At 42.4% G+C, this 16,035-nt stretch overlaps 1 protein-coding gene across 1 annotated transcript in view; it reads right to left on the bottom strand.

The window, feature by feature from the left end:
* Positions 1-15,683, bottom strand: part of mapk14b (mitogen-activated protein kinase 14b) — a gene marked incomplete at its 3' end in the record, with an annotated part of 32,824 nt that extends 17,141 nt beyond the window's left edge. Inside the window, exons 1-2 of the mRNA XM_083893043.1 lie at positions 15,257-15,683; positions 1,156-1,285 (exon numbers count right to left, since the gene is read on the bottom strand). Coding sequence (XP_083749169.1) covers positions 1,156-1,285; positions 15,257-15,375 — 249 coding nt within the window. The 5' untranslated portion in view covers positions 15,376-15,683. The remainder of the gene's footprint in view (positions 1-1,155; positions 1,286-15,256) is intronic.
* Between the last annotated feature and the right edge of the window lie 352 nt (positions 15,684-16,035).

Raw genomic sequence — 16,035 nt, 5'->3', positions numbered from 1 at the left:
CCGACAACTGGCAACCCGTGGTTGCTCGGCAGCTGAGACTCTACTGACTGCAATGATTGGAAGACGGCGGTAGGTGGCGCCACATGCCAGAACATGATTTGTGGTCTGCAAAATATTTTTTTAATCTCTGTGACATCTATGTGAGTCTCTGTGACATATTAGGAGGATTGTATGGTCAGTTGCTTTAGATTTATTACATAATGCACATTTAAATGAAAAATTAATGATGTAAAAATTCAACATTTTGAGCGATTTCTTTTTTTTTTGTCTGTAAATTTGGCTTTAAATGTATTCAAAATAAATGTAATTAGCTTCTCCACGTTCTTTCTAATGGTTGGTTTGACTTTACGTTTTTTATTTTCTTCAGGAACTGAAAACCAACTAAACTTGTAAAATCACATCTTTACAAGTGCCAGTTTCAGTTTCCAGTTCCCCATCGGCAGTTAAGTGACATGGGTGATCACGCACTCACGCACATTCTTGTATTTGCAGCGTACTGAGGACCAGCATTTCCACTTTTTAAATCAACACAATTACAAATATCTACTTCATGAATGATATCTATGAAGAACTAGTGGGTGCAGTACCATAAAACACTGCAGGTGGAACCGGGTTTTGTACCAAATTGAGGACCTCTGTTAAAAAACAGAGTATAGCATGTTTACAACCTAAGGAAGTGATTTCACTGAAAACAAAGTGAGGACCGGCCAAAATGTCGTCACTCCATAAAAATGACCTCACTTTGTAGGTTAAAAACCTTCACTGGTCCTCAGTATGCCGCAAGTACAAGAACACACACACACACACACACACACACACACGTACGCACGCACCCACACACACCCACACACACACACACAGTCACATTCCTGAGAGCAGAGTGAAATCAGCACATGCTGCAGGGCAACAAGGACACGGGCAGAATGATATAAGTGACTGGGAGTCAGTGTTCTCTCTGCAAAGCTCATGTGCGAGTTCACGTGAGAGTTCCAATACAGTACAGCTTGTTTGCACACGGCGGCAGCCTCGCTCGGGGCTGGAGGCCAACAGCCAGTAGGTGGAGGTACAGGTGTGTGTGTGTGTGTGTGTGTGTGTGTGTGTGTGTGTGTGTGTGTGTGTGTGTGTGTGTGTGTGTGTGTGTGTGTGGCGACTCACATTCTCGTGCTTCATGTGTTTGAGCAGCCGCAGCTCTCTGTAGGTTCTCTTCGCGTGGATGATGGACTGAAAGGGTCGAGACAACTTCTTCACCGCCACCTTCAGGCAAGACTTCACGTCATACGATGAACTGCAAAAGAAAACAGAAAACAAAGCATTGTCACATCATTACTCTTGGTTTAAAGGTAAAAGGTGTGTAAAATGTAGTAACATTCCTTGGTGACGTTGCATGTTGCAGGTGAATATTCTTCACCCTTCCAAGGGTAATGGAGAAAGGATGTTTACTTTGTTCACTGTGGGCCATCGTAAAAACATGGTGGTTGAAAATGGCGGCCTTAAACAAATACTTGCATTTGCATCTCTTATTAGGGGTGGGGGAAAACATTGGTTCATAGATGCATCTCGATTTGGATTCTGAATCCATTCACAAATGTCCGAATGAGTGTTATTTAAATTTAAATGTTTGGACATCCGTTTCCACCAGATTGTACGTCACCGTAACTGCACACTAATCTCACAATGGCACGATTCATTTTACAATTTGTCTTAAATACAATGCAAGATGTGACTTCTTTACAATGCATTTGTAACTTTCCAGTTGACACATTACATTGAGTTTAATAAATGATAACGGAAATTAATTAAACTGTTGTTTGTCATTATAAATGCTTAATCGAATCATGGATGGATGGATACAGAAAAGCATAGAAATGGAGCTTTGCACCCATATACTTGTTATTACGGTCGCCCTCAGGACTTCCAATCACAGACAAGATTCACCAGCGCGTGAATTTGTGACATTTGTGACGTCAGCTTCTCAGTACACTAAATCCTAAACGGTTGAATAACTGCTAGATATAGAAAGTGAAAGTTATCTTGATAAAAGAAGCAGAAGCACTCACTCATTGAACATTATTTGAGAATTCTACAGCCATAAAAACAAAATAAATCCAGGCAGCCTGATTATCACGATTGTCATATAAGAGGGTTAAGAAGTCATTTTCTTTTTCTCTTAATAATAACTCATTTTAAATAAACTCCTGCACTGATTGTCTTCTGACTGATTCTTCCACTGCGTATCTGTCATTCGATTGTTTGTCTTTCCCTGTAGCCTTGATCTGCATTAGTGTTTTAGGATCTCCATTTGGTCGCAACCTTCCATTTAACAGATTTGACTTTATTTTTCCCTGCAGTACTTAATATTTTAATCTTTTATTTACAACTTTGTTGCAAGCCACAAAACATAAAGCATGCAATTGCTGTGATATATTGTACTGCATGATATTGCATATGCTGGTAAAGTAAAGCTGGTTAGTAAACCAGTTTATTGGCTTTGGTTTTTAAAACTTAAAACATTACATGTGCAATTTTCAACGATAAAACCAAACCAAATAACATGAGAAAAACATTGTTCATCTGACAAAAATCCAGGTTTCATTAATAGGCTTTTTTCAGTTCTTCTTCTGGTGACCTGTCATCATATTTTCATTGCCAATCAAATAGATTTGATAAGATATCTGGGATTAGATAATAATAATAAGAACCATCAATATACTGTTGCAAATGAGTTCCTCATCTGATAGCAATTTTCCTTAGAATCAATCTTCGATTTTAACAGATAAGAAGGTACTTTACCGGAAACGGGTCTTAAACAAAGCAAATAATTACATTACACCAAGCTCTTGGTTTCACTTTGCTGCACTTACAGCTGTTAAAGCATCATGAGGAACATGAATGAATGTGTTGTTCACAACAGCAGTCTAAGAAAAAACTGGATAAAGAGCAGAACATGTTGGTTACTGAACATTTGCTCAGACAAAGCAGCGTTTATACAGTTTTTTTCTTTCTTTTACATGTTAATGTTTACATGTAAGCATTAACATTAATATTCCAGACCGTTGGATCTTTCAATGTAACCCAACCTCAACTGTCAACTGGTTCAGCACATGATGTCCAAGACCACAGGACACAGAGGGACGGAAAATCAGTTATTACAGCTCCATTCAAGTTCTCTATTAGGAACCTGATGACAACTGCACATCTGTCTGTTTGGAGAACTAAATCCATCGTAAGCTCCTACTTTCCATGTCAATGTGTGCATGGGCATCCACTAAGGCTGTCACTTTCTCCAAAAATCAAGTTTTAATCAACATACAACAACTCGTAGTTAGGGGTGTGGGATACGGGCAAAGAATTATATCTCAAAATCTAAAAATAATTAGTTAATATCCTATAATGTAAAATAAAGGTAACTACTCGGTAACATATTGCAAAATAACTTTATTTGTATTTAATACTTATCCAATTTCACTCGTCGCATGATGCATATACAATGATACGCTGCGATCTAGTGGCGGTGCCGTCACTTTGTGGGTAACACAATCACCATGCATTTTGGGAAATGTAGTTTATGGTCAACACACGCCTAAAAGCAGCATAGACCTATTTTAACACAGATTTTTAAGACCAATTAATCACTCGCGGGCCACATAAAATTACGTGGCGGGCCACATCTGTCCCCCGGGCCTTGAGTTTGACACATGTGGTCTAACTAATCTGATATTATTGGCCAGAAACAAAACCTGATTGGGATCGAGTGTATTTTGTATTTAGGCCTCATTCGCGTCTGGTTTCCTGTGGTTTTATGATGGCGTAACAAAAAAAAAACGTCACTCCCTTTAAAAAGTGACAGAGAGAGTGTTTGGAAGAAAAAAAACAACAACAACAAACAACAAGAACGGGCGTGGCCAAAAAACCCCAGAAAGAGCAACATGTAAGCCGAGAGTGAAACAAGCTCCTGCTGCACTCGCTGCACAATAAGCCTCATATGAACAGTGTCACAAAAGACAGCAGGACACTGTCAGAGAGAGAGAGCCTTGCCTCACTGAGATTGCTGCATTTCCTGTACTGTGAGAGAACCACAAGCCACTTACAATAAACCACATTCCTTCCAGGTCAATCACTGAAGTTGCAAAATGTTGATTGTGCACTGTTTAGTACAGATAAATCATTTCCCCCTCACGGTGTGTGTGGGGGGGAGGGGGGGATGCACACTTAAAATAAAGGGATGTTCCTTCATTTTTCACAAAAGTGCTTCTTGCAACACACACTGAAGCTGAAAGTGTAATATACCAGGACGACTGACGATCCTTAAACCATGACCCACAGTGATTTTAGCTCAAAGCCATGTCGATATTGCTTGTTTTCTGCAGGAGAAGAGGACAATCATTTCCTCTAAATCCATCTCACAAACTGACACGCGTTTACTTTCTCTGCGCGTCTATACATAGTTAGCATAATTTCCCCAGTTGTCGCTCTGGAGGATAAAGCCTTGTTCATGCCAATGTTGTGGTCCTGAAAAGTGTGCGTCTACACTTCTCGTCCGTTGATGAGAATCTCCCACGCCCAGTGTTCTCTTGTGTTCCCGACTTGCAGAGCAACTTTTCCACGTGTCGGTTCGTGAGGGAAAGCCCTGCCTTAGTGAACACAGAGTTCACCGAGGGCTGACAAACAAAACAAAGACGCATGCATGGCGTCTTTTTAAACTGCTGCTAAGCTGCAGGACAAACACAGCGGCTCTAAGCATACACCACCAACAAAAAAAAGAGAAAAAAGTCTGTAATAAATGGAAGTGCAATAACAAACAGCCATAAAGATGTGGGCAGTAAAAACAGTGCTGGGGAAGCCGTGATCATCAGGCATGTGGGACAAACAGAGCGAGCAAATGTATACAGTATATGACTTGTTGAGACGTGTGCGCAGACACTTTTCTCCCTGTCCTGCTGGCAACTAATGAACTTATGTTCGCAAATTAAACAAACCAGATTCAGGAGAGTGAAAGTTAAAAGGCCTAACGGCATGAAAACTATGATGCGTTGCAGGCCGAGTCACAGAAACAGTGATGTGCTTTGTGTTTTCCTCCTGACTGGCACTGTATAATCTCAGCAAACACAAAGTACAGCACTTGTGGCTTCGTTTTTAAGAAAGTGTGATTTGCAAAGAAATGAGTCAATAAGCTATTTTGATGTGTCACCTGGAAACCGGTCAGAAACTCTGGTTAGCAATTTTCTCTCCATACAATTATCTTCACCTTTATTTGCTTTCATAAGACACAGAGAAAAACAGCATTATACTGAATTTTTAAATCAATTATTAAAATAATTAAACAGACAATATGCTGTACATGGCCCACGATACCTATTAAATCATGAATCTATAATTCTGTGAAAATCAATATATTGCAAGGCAATCATGAAGCGACACACTGCTGCTTGTATAACTGACATTGGAGTTCTATAAACATGTCATAATGGTCTTGTCTAAACTTATAACTTGATAGTCGTATTTCTTCAATTCACCTAATCCCCATATCGCATGTTTTTGGACTGTGGGAGGAAGCCGGAGAACCCGGAGAAAACCCACACACACACGGGGAGAACATGCAAACTCCTTGCAGAAAGGCCCTTGTTCCGAAGTTGTTCCAAACGGGGCTCGAACCCAGGAACCCGGGTCTTCTTGCTGCAAAGGCAAGAGTTCTAACCACTACACCAACCGTGGGCCCAGTCCCAGATATAAGGATTTAAATTATTCAAAAGTTGATTTTGCATAATATGTCCCCTTTAAGAACAAAAAAGGCCAAAATCTTCAGTTTCCTTTGCACCAATGACCTGTTCATAAGGTAAATGCAGTTAATAATAATATGCATCGCTGTGCAAATGGCAGCACCCTGTTCTTATAAAATTATCACTCTAACTATCATCGTGACCTTAGTGCTAGTGAGATAACCCGAGCAGAGGCAATAATAACGTCAGCACCTTGGCACAGCACTTGTCATAAATGTATTACAGGGCACATAAAAGACACACATTTCCCTAATCTGCTCCGCTAACAGAGCTGCTAATTAAAGCAAACCCCTCGACTGTCGACATTCCATCATCCAGTTTAACGAGTTCCAAGAACCAGGTGGTCCTAGCTGTTCTGCTCACAGCCTCGATAACAAAATCTGATAACGCCAGGGTCCAATTATGAATGACCACACTTAAAAAGTAAAAGTTAGGCTATTGTAATTATACATGAAAAAAACAAGGAAGGTGAAGGTGTTTCTGAGAGCACAGTATGGGCTCGTTTCCACAGGACAGTTCCAAGGAACTTTTAATTACCAGGAGTTTTTCCTGGGAACTCAAACACAGGAAAAAACCAAGCAAGTGTATTCATGTGAATGAGTTATGGCCAAAAACAAGCCGTCATTTCATTCACTGGACTTTATGGCTGCAACTCGTGACTATTTCTTATCTTTCTCGGTTAATCGATCAGTCGTTCGGGCCATAAAATGTGATAAAATGTTGATCTACGCTTCCCAAACCTTGTTTCTTTGTTAACTGCAGCAAAGAAACCAGACAATGTTCACATTTAATAACAAACAAAAAAAACACTCAATCTCAAATCGATTGCCAAAAAAGTTTACAGTTATAATTCATTATATGATTATAATTATATGACAATTTGTTAATTAATATACAATTAGTAATCGGTTTATAACCAAGGAAATGTTGCAGCTCTAGTAACAAAGGGAAGTGAAAAGACAGGAACTGTTGGATTGTGGAGATTGATCAGCTGAAATAAAAACCTGGAGCACAACCAAAAGTTTTTGGAGCCAATAAGCTACTATCTCCCTGGTACTTTTAGCACATTTAGTTCCAGTTTCCTGCATTGGGAATGTACCTTTAGTTCCCAGGAATGTCCCTAGTTCCCTGCACTCATGCACCCCCTCATGCAACGGAAACATATCTTATATTTGTATGTATTTGCATGTACAAGAAAGTATGAGTTTGAAAGGGAAAAAGTCAGTATGGAGGATATGAATAGCTTCAGTTACTATCCCTAACTTGTGAATGTGAAAGAAAACAGGTCGACAGGAAAAATGTTTATCTTGGATAAACATGTCAGTGGCTCATTACCTAAACATGCACACTGTGTGTGAGCACGCCTTGCTGCAATTTGAGGTTTTGTGAGGCTTTTTGTACCGATAAAAGATCAAGATTTGTTTGTCCAAAGATTCAGTCTGTGGTGGGGGCGTGGTTAAATCCTCGATTCCACCTTTGCTTTTGCAGGTGGTGATCATGACGTCGTTTCGTTCAATATTCGGTTTACAATCGAGATCGTGACAACACTACGAAAAAAAACGCTTTGTTGAGGTTTAGCAACAGTACGTCTGTCTCTTTTACGTCTCCTCAAGGGACGACCACGACAAAGTTCCATCCATCCATTATCTACCGCTTTATCCTCCACCAGAGGGTCACTGGGGGAGATGTGCCAATCTCAGCACAGCAATACGCAGGGTACACCCTGGACAGCTCGCCACTACAGGGCCACATATAGGCTGGCTTTACACGGCAACGCTCCCGGGTGAAACCATCAAAATATTTTATCAGTTGTGCCTTTCGTTTAGACGGCAACGGCGTTTATGGGGCTTAAAAACTCAAAAAAATATAGACCCACCTTCCAGAGTGGAAATCTTAAAAACTCTCCGCTGTCGCATTCCCGTCTAAAGGGTTGAAAACGCAAAAGTGTTCTCTGAGCTGCTCACACTGGCTATCCTCCTGTATGCGTTGACGTCAGATCCATGTGCAGTACAGACAAACAACAAACATGTCGGATTATAATCCATCAGTCGGACATTCAAGCTGCCTTAGCTGCACTGATACCTATCCAGGAGTCATTTCAGCAATTACGCCGAGTTAATGTTTTGGTTTTCGACTGTGGGCTACTCAGCGCTACTAGAGAGAAGTAGAAGGACGTTTCAGCGCATGCGCGCGCTCATGGTGTTGTTGTATGGCAGTGCTTCACAGTGCCACCTAGCCACCTGGCATGCATACTACATCAAATTTCACACACTTTTGCGTCACCGTGTGCATGCAGATTTCCACCCAAAGACGCTCGTCTAAACTCGAAATAAAAAGTGGGAACGCAACATCACTTTTGCGGTTTGTGTTCAGATCGTTGTCGTGTAAAGCCAGCCATAGAGTCAATTTAGAGTGACCAATTCACCTAAACCCCATATCGAAAAAACCCATGCACACACGGGGAAAACATGCAAACTCCTTGGGGAAAGGCCCTTGTTCCAACCGGGGCTCGAAGCCAGGAACCCGGATCTTCTTGCTGCAAAGGCAGGGGGCTAACCACTGCACCAACTGCATTACAAAGTTAAAAACAATAATGTTGGAAAGAAGTAGCGGTGAATAACGATTGGTCAGGGGTCATACTTCCCAATCCCCCGAACAAGACACGACAAGATTGATAATCTGATATGGTGGCCATCGAGAAAGTGTAGTCTGCTCTAGATCTGAAACAATTACTCAATGAATCGATTACTAAGTCAATCGTCAACTATTTTGATAATCGGCTTGAAGCTTTTTTTCTTGATTAAAACAAGACTTCAGATTGAGGGTGTTTACATGCACACTAAAAAAACGATTACTGGCAATAATCAGGTAACTGGAATAAACCGTTTAAGGTGTGCACCTGTCTCGAAGAAATCACATTATTGACAGAAACCGAGGCAATAAACCATGCATGAGCATTTGAATAACCAGATAGCTACAAAAACCCGGTAATAATCGTTTTTTTTAGTGTGCATGTAAACGTTGTAATGTAATGTAACCTTATGGACCAAACGATTACTCGAATCTGAATCGACTATGAAAATAATCATTAGTTGCAGCTCTAGTCTCGTCTACCTCTTATGTGAGATGATCTGACATCATATGCAGCATCATGTTTTGACACAATCAGTGCTCATGATGATATTTAAGGCTCAAAAGCCTGATCCCTAACTTTCCACCAAAATTAACGGTTTCGCTCCTCTGACGTCACAAATGCATTCAGTCATGTTCCGCACATGACTGAACTGCTGGAGGTGAAGTCATGAAAACAAATTGCCGGTTTCGAGCCTCAGTCTCTGGTTTGTTTGCCGAGGCTCACAGGTCAGTGCACATTTCTCTGAGGTTGACAACGGGGCGCGTCAACCAGAGCTGAACCACAACACCACACCACACCTCTTAACCAGATTAGCCTCATTTTACGAGGCCCAGACATGTTAAGCCCCATGTAAAACATAAATGTATGCGACATAAAAGGAGGCGACTTCAAAGCGGAGACTAACTGGTGAGGAAATGCATGTGCAGCTGCCGTGACTGTGCACAGGGAACAGTTTGTGCTAGAAACTTGCTCAACTTAACTGTTGCCCAAACAAAATAATAACAGTGTCATGATGTACTTTTCATATTTCTAAATAGGCTCTGGGTTATGATTGTTTTTAATGATTACAGCGTGTTGTTGGAAACACTCTAAACTTGCTTCATGGACTTGTATCTGATCTAAAATGGTTATTAAAAAGCTTAATAATGTCTTGTGATAGATTTTGTTGGCCTGTGTGGATTTCACCAAGTCCTACAGTACTGTGCAAAGGTCCTGAGGCATCATTCAATTTCAAAGCTTCAGCCATGCCAATGTATTATTTCACTTTATTGCAACAGGTCCAGAACATTTGGGAAACATGTCTGCAGCTTTTAAAAAACAGATTTCACAAGTTAAAGTGTCACTTATACACCTGAAGTGAAACCCCATTTTACTGAATCCATCCATCCATCCATCCATTTTCCACCGCTTATCCGGGGCCGGGTCGCGGGGGCAGCAGTCTGAGAAGGGACGCCCAGACTTCCCTATCGCAGGACACTTCCTCCAGCTCTTCCGGGGGGACCCCAAGGCGTTCCCAGGCCAGCCGGGTGACGTAGTCACTCCAGCGTGTCCTGGGTCTTCCTCTGGGTCTCCTCCCGGTGGGACATGCCCGGAACACCTCCCGAGGGAGGCGTCCAGGGGGCATCCGATACAGATGCCCGAGCCACCTCAGCTGGCTCCTCTCGATGTGGAGGAGCAGCGGCTCTACTCCGAGCTCCTCCCGGGTGACAGAGCTCCTCACCCTATCTCTAAGGGAGCGCTCCGCCACCCTGCGGAGAAAACTCATTTCAGCCGCTTGTATCCGGGATCTTGTTCTTTCGGTCATAACCCAAAGTTCATGACCATAGGTGAGGGTAGGAACGTAGATTGACCGGTAAATCGAGAGCTTTGCCTTTCGGCTCAGCTCCTTCTTCACCACAACGGACCGATACAACTAAATCCATCAACTAAATTAATATTCAACCCTTTTGATAATTCAATCATTAAAACACAAGCTTTCAGATTTTTCAACTTCTTAAATGTGAATATTGTGTGGTTTCTTCGCTCCATTTAACAAAGAAACCATTCAAACTGGATCATTTTTGGTTTGTGGACAAAAAAAAAAGATATTCAAGAACATCATCATCGCCATGTTGGGTAAACACTGATCAACATTATCTGACAATTTAGGCACCAAGCAAGTACTCGATTAAAGCCCTAGTTTCCTCTACTATTTCAAAATGATGTATTTATCGTCATTTTTTGTGCACTTCTTGTGCTAAAACAAGATAATAATACAAATAGATAATGTTAAAAATACAACAGAATATAAAATATAACAGCCACCTTAGCACATAACGTGCAAGTGCTAGTGCAAAATATTAACGTGCAAAAGTCCATTATGCTAGGTTTATTCAAGACATGCTTTACACACATATGTACGAGTTAACCGTTGCTGGTACATAAGACCAACTTTCAGTCACATCATTCAAATACAAATGCCAACGATCACAGAATTTTAAGAACATAAAGAAAACCCACAAAGCTGCTGCTGCTGCCCTGAGACTTTTTTACCTCACTGACCTGGTCCGACATAACGCCCCCTCATCAATCCTCCATTCATCTGATGCCAACCTTCTCTCGATCGCACACAAGCACACACAGGACCTGGGGGCCACAGAGCTTTCTCTGTATCATCTGCTCTCTCCCTGTGGAAAGTTCTCCTCAAACACATCTGCCATTCAAAACTCCCCAACCTCTTTAGAACCAATTTCCATTTGTGAAAACTGCTGGACAATTCATCCGTGTGCGTGCAAGATTTTGTGTACTTTTTTGCATGTCCAAAGGGCCAATTCCAATTCCTATCTTAACCCTCAAGCTCAACCCTTAATCATAACTGGCCTCAAACGCAAGTGTTGAGGGTTATTTTGTCACTTAGAAATGGGACACCCCTTAAATGCAGATACGTCTTCAGGCTGTGGGGGGCAGAATAACGTGAAAGCTGCGTCCAGTCTGTCAACTCCAAAAAAGAATAAGAAGAACACATTTACGTCAGGATTATTTATTACGATCCGTTTGTCAGTCAAGTTATTAGGTTGTCAGTTAGTTATAAGATGATACTCATACAAATACCACAACCACGGACATATTCAGCTGACAGTTACCACACACCACGGCTTATTGAAAAGTAAACCATAGCAAACAATCGCTTGTCCGCACCAGCCGGCTATTGACAAAAGATCATAAAATAAAAATAAATGTTACACAACAATGACGTCAGTAATCCATAATATGGGCCTAAACTAAGATAATACAATGGTTTTCATCATTTTTATATCTCTATTAACAAAGAAAATACTTAATTTGTAGCGCACTCGCTTCACTGCTTTCGACGCCATCTTTCTTATGTGAAAACATGCCATGCATTCTGGGTAGCCCTTGCTCCCAAGGGTGGTCTCGGAAAATCTCAATACTGAGGGCGATACAGCCCTTAAACTTGACTTGAAACTTGATTTTTCTGAGAATCAGGACAGCACTTGCGCTAGAGGGAGCGTGCATTTTTGAGATTGAGGGTTAAGCAAGGAATTGGAATTCACCCTAAAACCCAGCTGTGACAGACAGATTAAATGCATTCACCTCTTATTCTGTTCTTTGACTCCAAAAAAAGCATCTTTGAGCCTAGCATGTATTATTAGGGAGAAAAAAAGATATTCACATTAGGGCATCAATGATTAATCAATTATAAATAGTTGATTAAACGCTTAATCAACTATTTTGATAACTGATCAATCGGTTTGAGTGATTTTTTTCCTAACTAAAAACAAGCTTTCTGATTTATCAGCTTCTTAAATGAGAATATTTTCTGGTTTCTTTGCTCCACATAAAGAAATAATTAAAACAGAATTTGCAGATAAAGCAAGATAGTTGATAACATAATAATTTCAAGGTTCAACACAAGTCTACACTTTCTGACATTTTATTTTCTCACTAAAATAATAAATTATGACATGTATCATTTCTAGTTGCTGCCCTCATACACATGCAATACAAATACTGTGCGTGTTTCATGTGTGTTTTGGCTTAGTTATAGAACACAAGGCTCTCGTCCACACAGTAAACCGCCATCAACAACATTCCCTGGAAATTCCTTCCAAGTGTGGCATTTAAAAAAAACTACACCAAAGGTCAGAACTAAGGAGAAAGCAGTTGTTGCTTCTTTTTTTTTTCAAAAACACACACAGAGCACATGCTCTTCATAGCTGGCCGGACTTCAAGCTGAGAGCCTTCATGGCAGCAACAACAAAGGTCTCTGGCTGTCTGGGGACTTTGAGCAGGTGACCAGCTGAATAACAACACAGACACGCTGGAGTAGTAGGTGCTGCGTGGTTATTTAGGGCCTGACCAAACTTTCCAGCTTCTGTGTCCTCTCAGAGTCGCTCGCTACACATTTCTGAGGTTCCATTCATACTAAAACGAAGGTTCGCGCCGGGTCGGTCCACGAGTGCATGTGCAATCTCACATTCCGTTCCAGTAGCAGCGAATTCTCACCAGGAATTTGCCACCATTTGTCTGCCCTTGTATTCTTTGAGTGGTGTGGGTACCAGCGGAGTCCCACACACATAACCTCAAGCAAGTATCCATGGCTACGGCGCCCTTTGATGTCTCTTTTTTGATCAAAACAAGAGCGCAACACCAATTAGACGATTGGTGCTTTTCCATAATACAGTTCTAGCACGACTCTACTCGGTTTGGGTATCAGGGTATCAGGGTATCATGACATTTTTTTTATACGAGAGTCCAGAGGATTAGTATGTTTGTCGGGTCCATGTCATTACCCGATCTGTGCCGGAAACCCAATTGGCAAAGAGCAGCTCCATCCTTTCAAACCCCATACATTAACTTAAAGTGTAAACCCAGAAATGTCCCATGTGGCAGGAAGTAGCCACACTATCGCACATGTGTGGAACAAATCAGGTTTCCTGTACAGTTTACGCAGACCAACGCAGAAATGAGCCAACAGCAAACTGTACGTCCTGCAATCCCTATCCGACATCTGCCCACATGTGAACGAGCACGACCCAACCCTGAGAAAAAGTTCTGCTAGACCAGTGGACACGAAGCCTATGATGCTGTGCAGGAATTTGTTGACACTTTGCTCTGCTGACTTTGCAGAATTAATTATAAGCAATAAAAATTACACATTTGAATGCTGGGACCGTGACATGGTTTTTGCTGCCGGACAAGCTGGTCTGAGTATTTCAGAAAGTACCGATCTTCTGGGATTTTTATGCACGCCCATATCTACTGTTCACACAGAAACGGTCCAAAAAAAGTATCCAGTGAACACAAGTTTCTCTGGCAAAAAAAATGCCTGGTTGACATCAGAGGTCAGAGGAGAATGACCAGACTGGTACGAAATTATAGAAAGGCAACTAAAATAACCTCTCAGTCCAACCAAGACATGTAGAAGAATATCTGGCCGAACAGCAGAAGACCATACTGGGTATACATTTGGGTAGCCTAACCAAGGCTTCATCCCTAACACTAACCATCACCATATTACTTTTCTAGAATACACTTAAAAGGCCAGTACAATCAATAAAATGTTCATTTGCTGCAGCTCCTACCTTAAAAGGGTTTTTCTTCCTCAAACTCAATTGATTTCATTCATGAGGGTAATATTTGGCAAATTAAACCTCACCCTGGCCTTAAGTCAGGTTGGTTCATTCAGTCCCCCCCCCACCCTCCCAAAAAAGGTTTGCACACAGCATGCATACTATATGAGCATGCTTAACGTGAAATGCTTAATGTGAAAACAAGGCATTGTTTTTCGTTAAAAGTTGTGGTTGATGTGATGAGGTTCTGTCATATTAGGACCAGGTTTCGATCTCCCTGAGAGCTACAGTGTGTGGGCCAGAGACCGTCCTAAAAACCGGTGTAGAATGAGGGTCAAATTTGAAAGTGATGTGGTGTCTTTCATGACTTTGCAGTGACTAAAAAAGCGTCACGGGCTCAGGCCACTACACTAAACCTCGGGACTGTGAGTCATGGGCACCACAACCAGAGAAAGGGTGACATCATAGTGGAGTCATCATCATCATCATCACTGGATGGATGAGCTCCCTCCCTCCCTCCCATAGAAAAGCTCTTACTATGCACGAGAGAAAGAGAGGGGCCTAGTTTCTGGAAAACCACGTGACCTTCTGGTTCTCTGCAAGGCTGCACCCAGCTCCAACATGCATAATGCATACTATACTCGGGTGAGTGAAACACAGGGAAACAATAATTCTCCACCAGGGGAAGGCGATTGTTCCAGTTCCAGATTCACAGATGCTGATGGTGCAAGCGTGGACATGCCACACTCGCCCACCAATCACTTCAACTCTCCACTGATAAAACAGTGATAAAAAAGAACAAGAGCTTCCTCTGCGGATGTGCACATAGTTACACACTCTGTGCAGACGCTGCCACTGTGTTTGTGGCAGGACACATGAACAACAAAACAAGAGACACAAAAATGTGCACAAAAACAACAACAACAACAACAAATCCTTAGCCGAAGCCTACCGATAGAGTGCGAGCCGAGCCGAGAGCGTGTTCGCGGTGAAGTTACTTCAGCGCGAGTGCGAAAATGTAAACAAAACGATAAAAGTGATATTTTCTCCACGTACTTCAGTGGAAGATAAGCAGCAGCAGGAGCAGCCCGCGGGGAGGCAGCTGTGACGGGGCCTCCGTGGGTGGTGGGAACCACTGTGTGTGTGTGTGTGTGTGTGTGTGTGTGTGTGTGTGTGTGTGTGTGTGTGTGTGTGTGTGTGTGTGTGTGTGTGTGTGTGTGTGTGCGTGTGTGTGTGCGCGTGTGTGTGTTCTCTCTGCAACAACTGCTTACCACACGGATCCGTACGCGCCGGAGCCCACCGGAGAAAGGTGCTGGTATCGCTCCGGAACCTCCCACACGGTTTTGTTGAGCTCCTGTCGGTAGAAAGCGGGTCTCTCCATCTGAGACATTCCTGCGGATTCACCAGCTCCGCGCTGACAAAACAAAAAACAGCGGAAACTTCTCTCCTCCTCCCTTTTCTTCTTCTCCTTCTTCTTCTTCTTTTTCTTCTTCACCTCCTCCTCCTTCTTCTCCGGCTCGACGTGGAGCTGGTGCTGCTGGTGGAGGTGGCTCCTCACCGCTGCAACTCTTTACCGGACACTGTCCCGATTCGCACTCCGTGTAAAAAAACGCCTGGTCGTGCAAAGTCTGTGCAGCTGCGCAGAGAAAAGTTGGAACTATCTCCTCCTCTACGTGCACGTCTGGACACAACTTCCTCCACGAGAACTCTCTGCTCAGGAAGCTCGGTGTGGACTAGCATCGACTGGACGCTTCGCCCTGGTCTGTTCTCTCTGTTCTCTCTCTCCTTCTCTCTCTCCGCCAGGGTGTACGTACAGAAACGTGAGAGTTCACGCTGTGATGCGCGCTCCCAAAATCTAAAACCTAACATATCGCGATAGTTGAGTCGCTGATGTCAAACAGGGGTTTTCCCATGAATGTGGGTTTTTCTTGCTCTACAGACAGACAGACACACACACGCACACGCACACGCACACGCACGCACACACACACACAGACACACACACACACACTCATTATTTTGTTTCATTTCAGATCACTTTGAACCAAAA

The sequence above is a fragment of the Microchirus variegatus genome (assembly GCF_963457635.1).
Source record: "Microchirus variegatus genome assembly, chromosome: 7".
NCBI classification, from domain to species: Eukaryota; Metazoa; Chordata; class Actinopteri; order Pleuronectiformes; family Soleidae; genus Microchirus; species Microchirus variegatus.
This window is presented reverse-complemented; position numbering and strand designations above follow the sequence as displayed.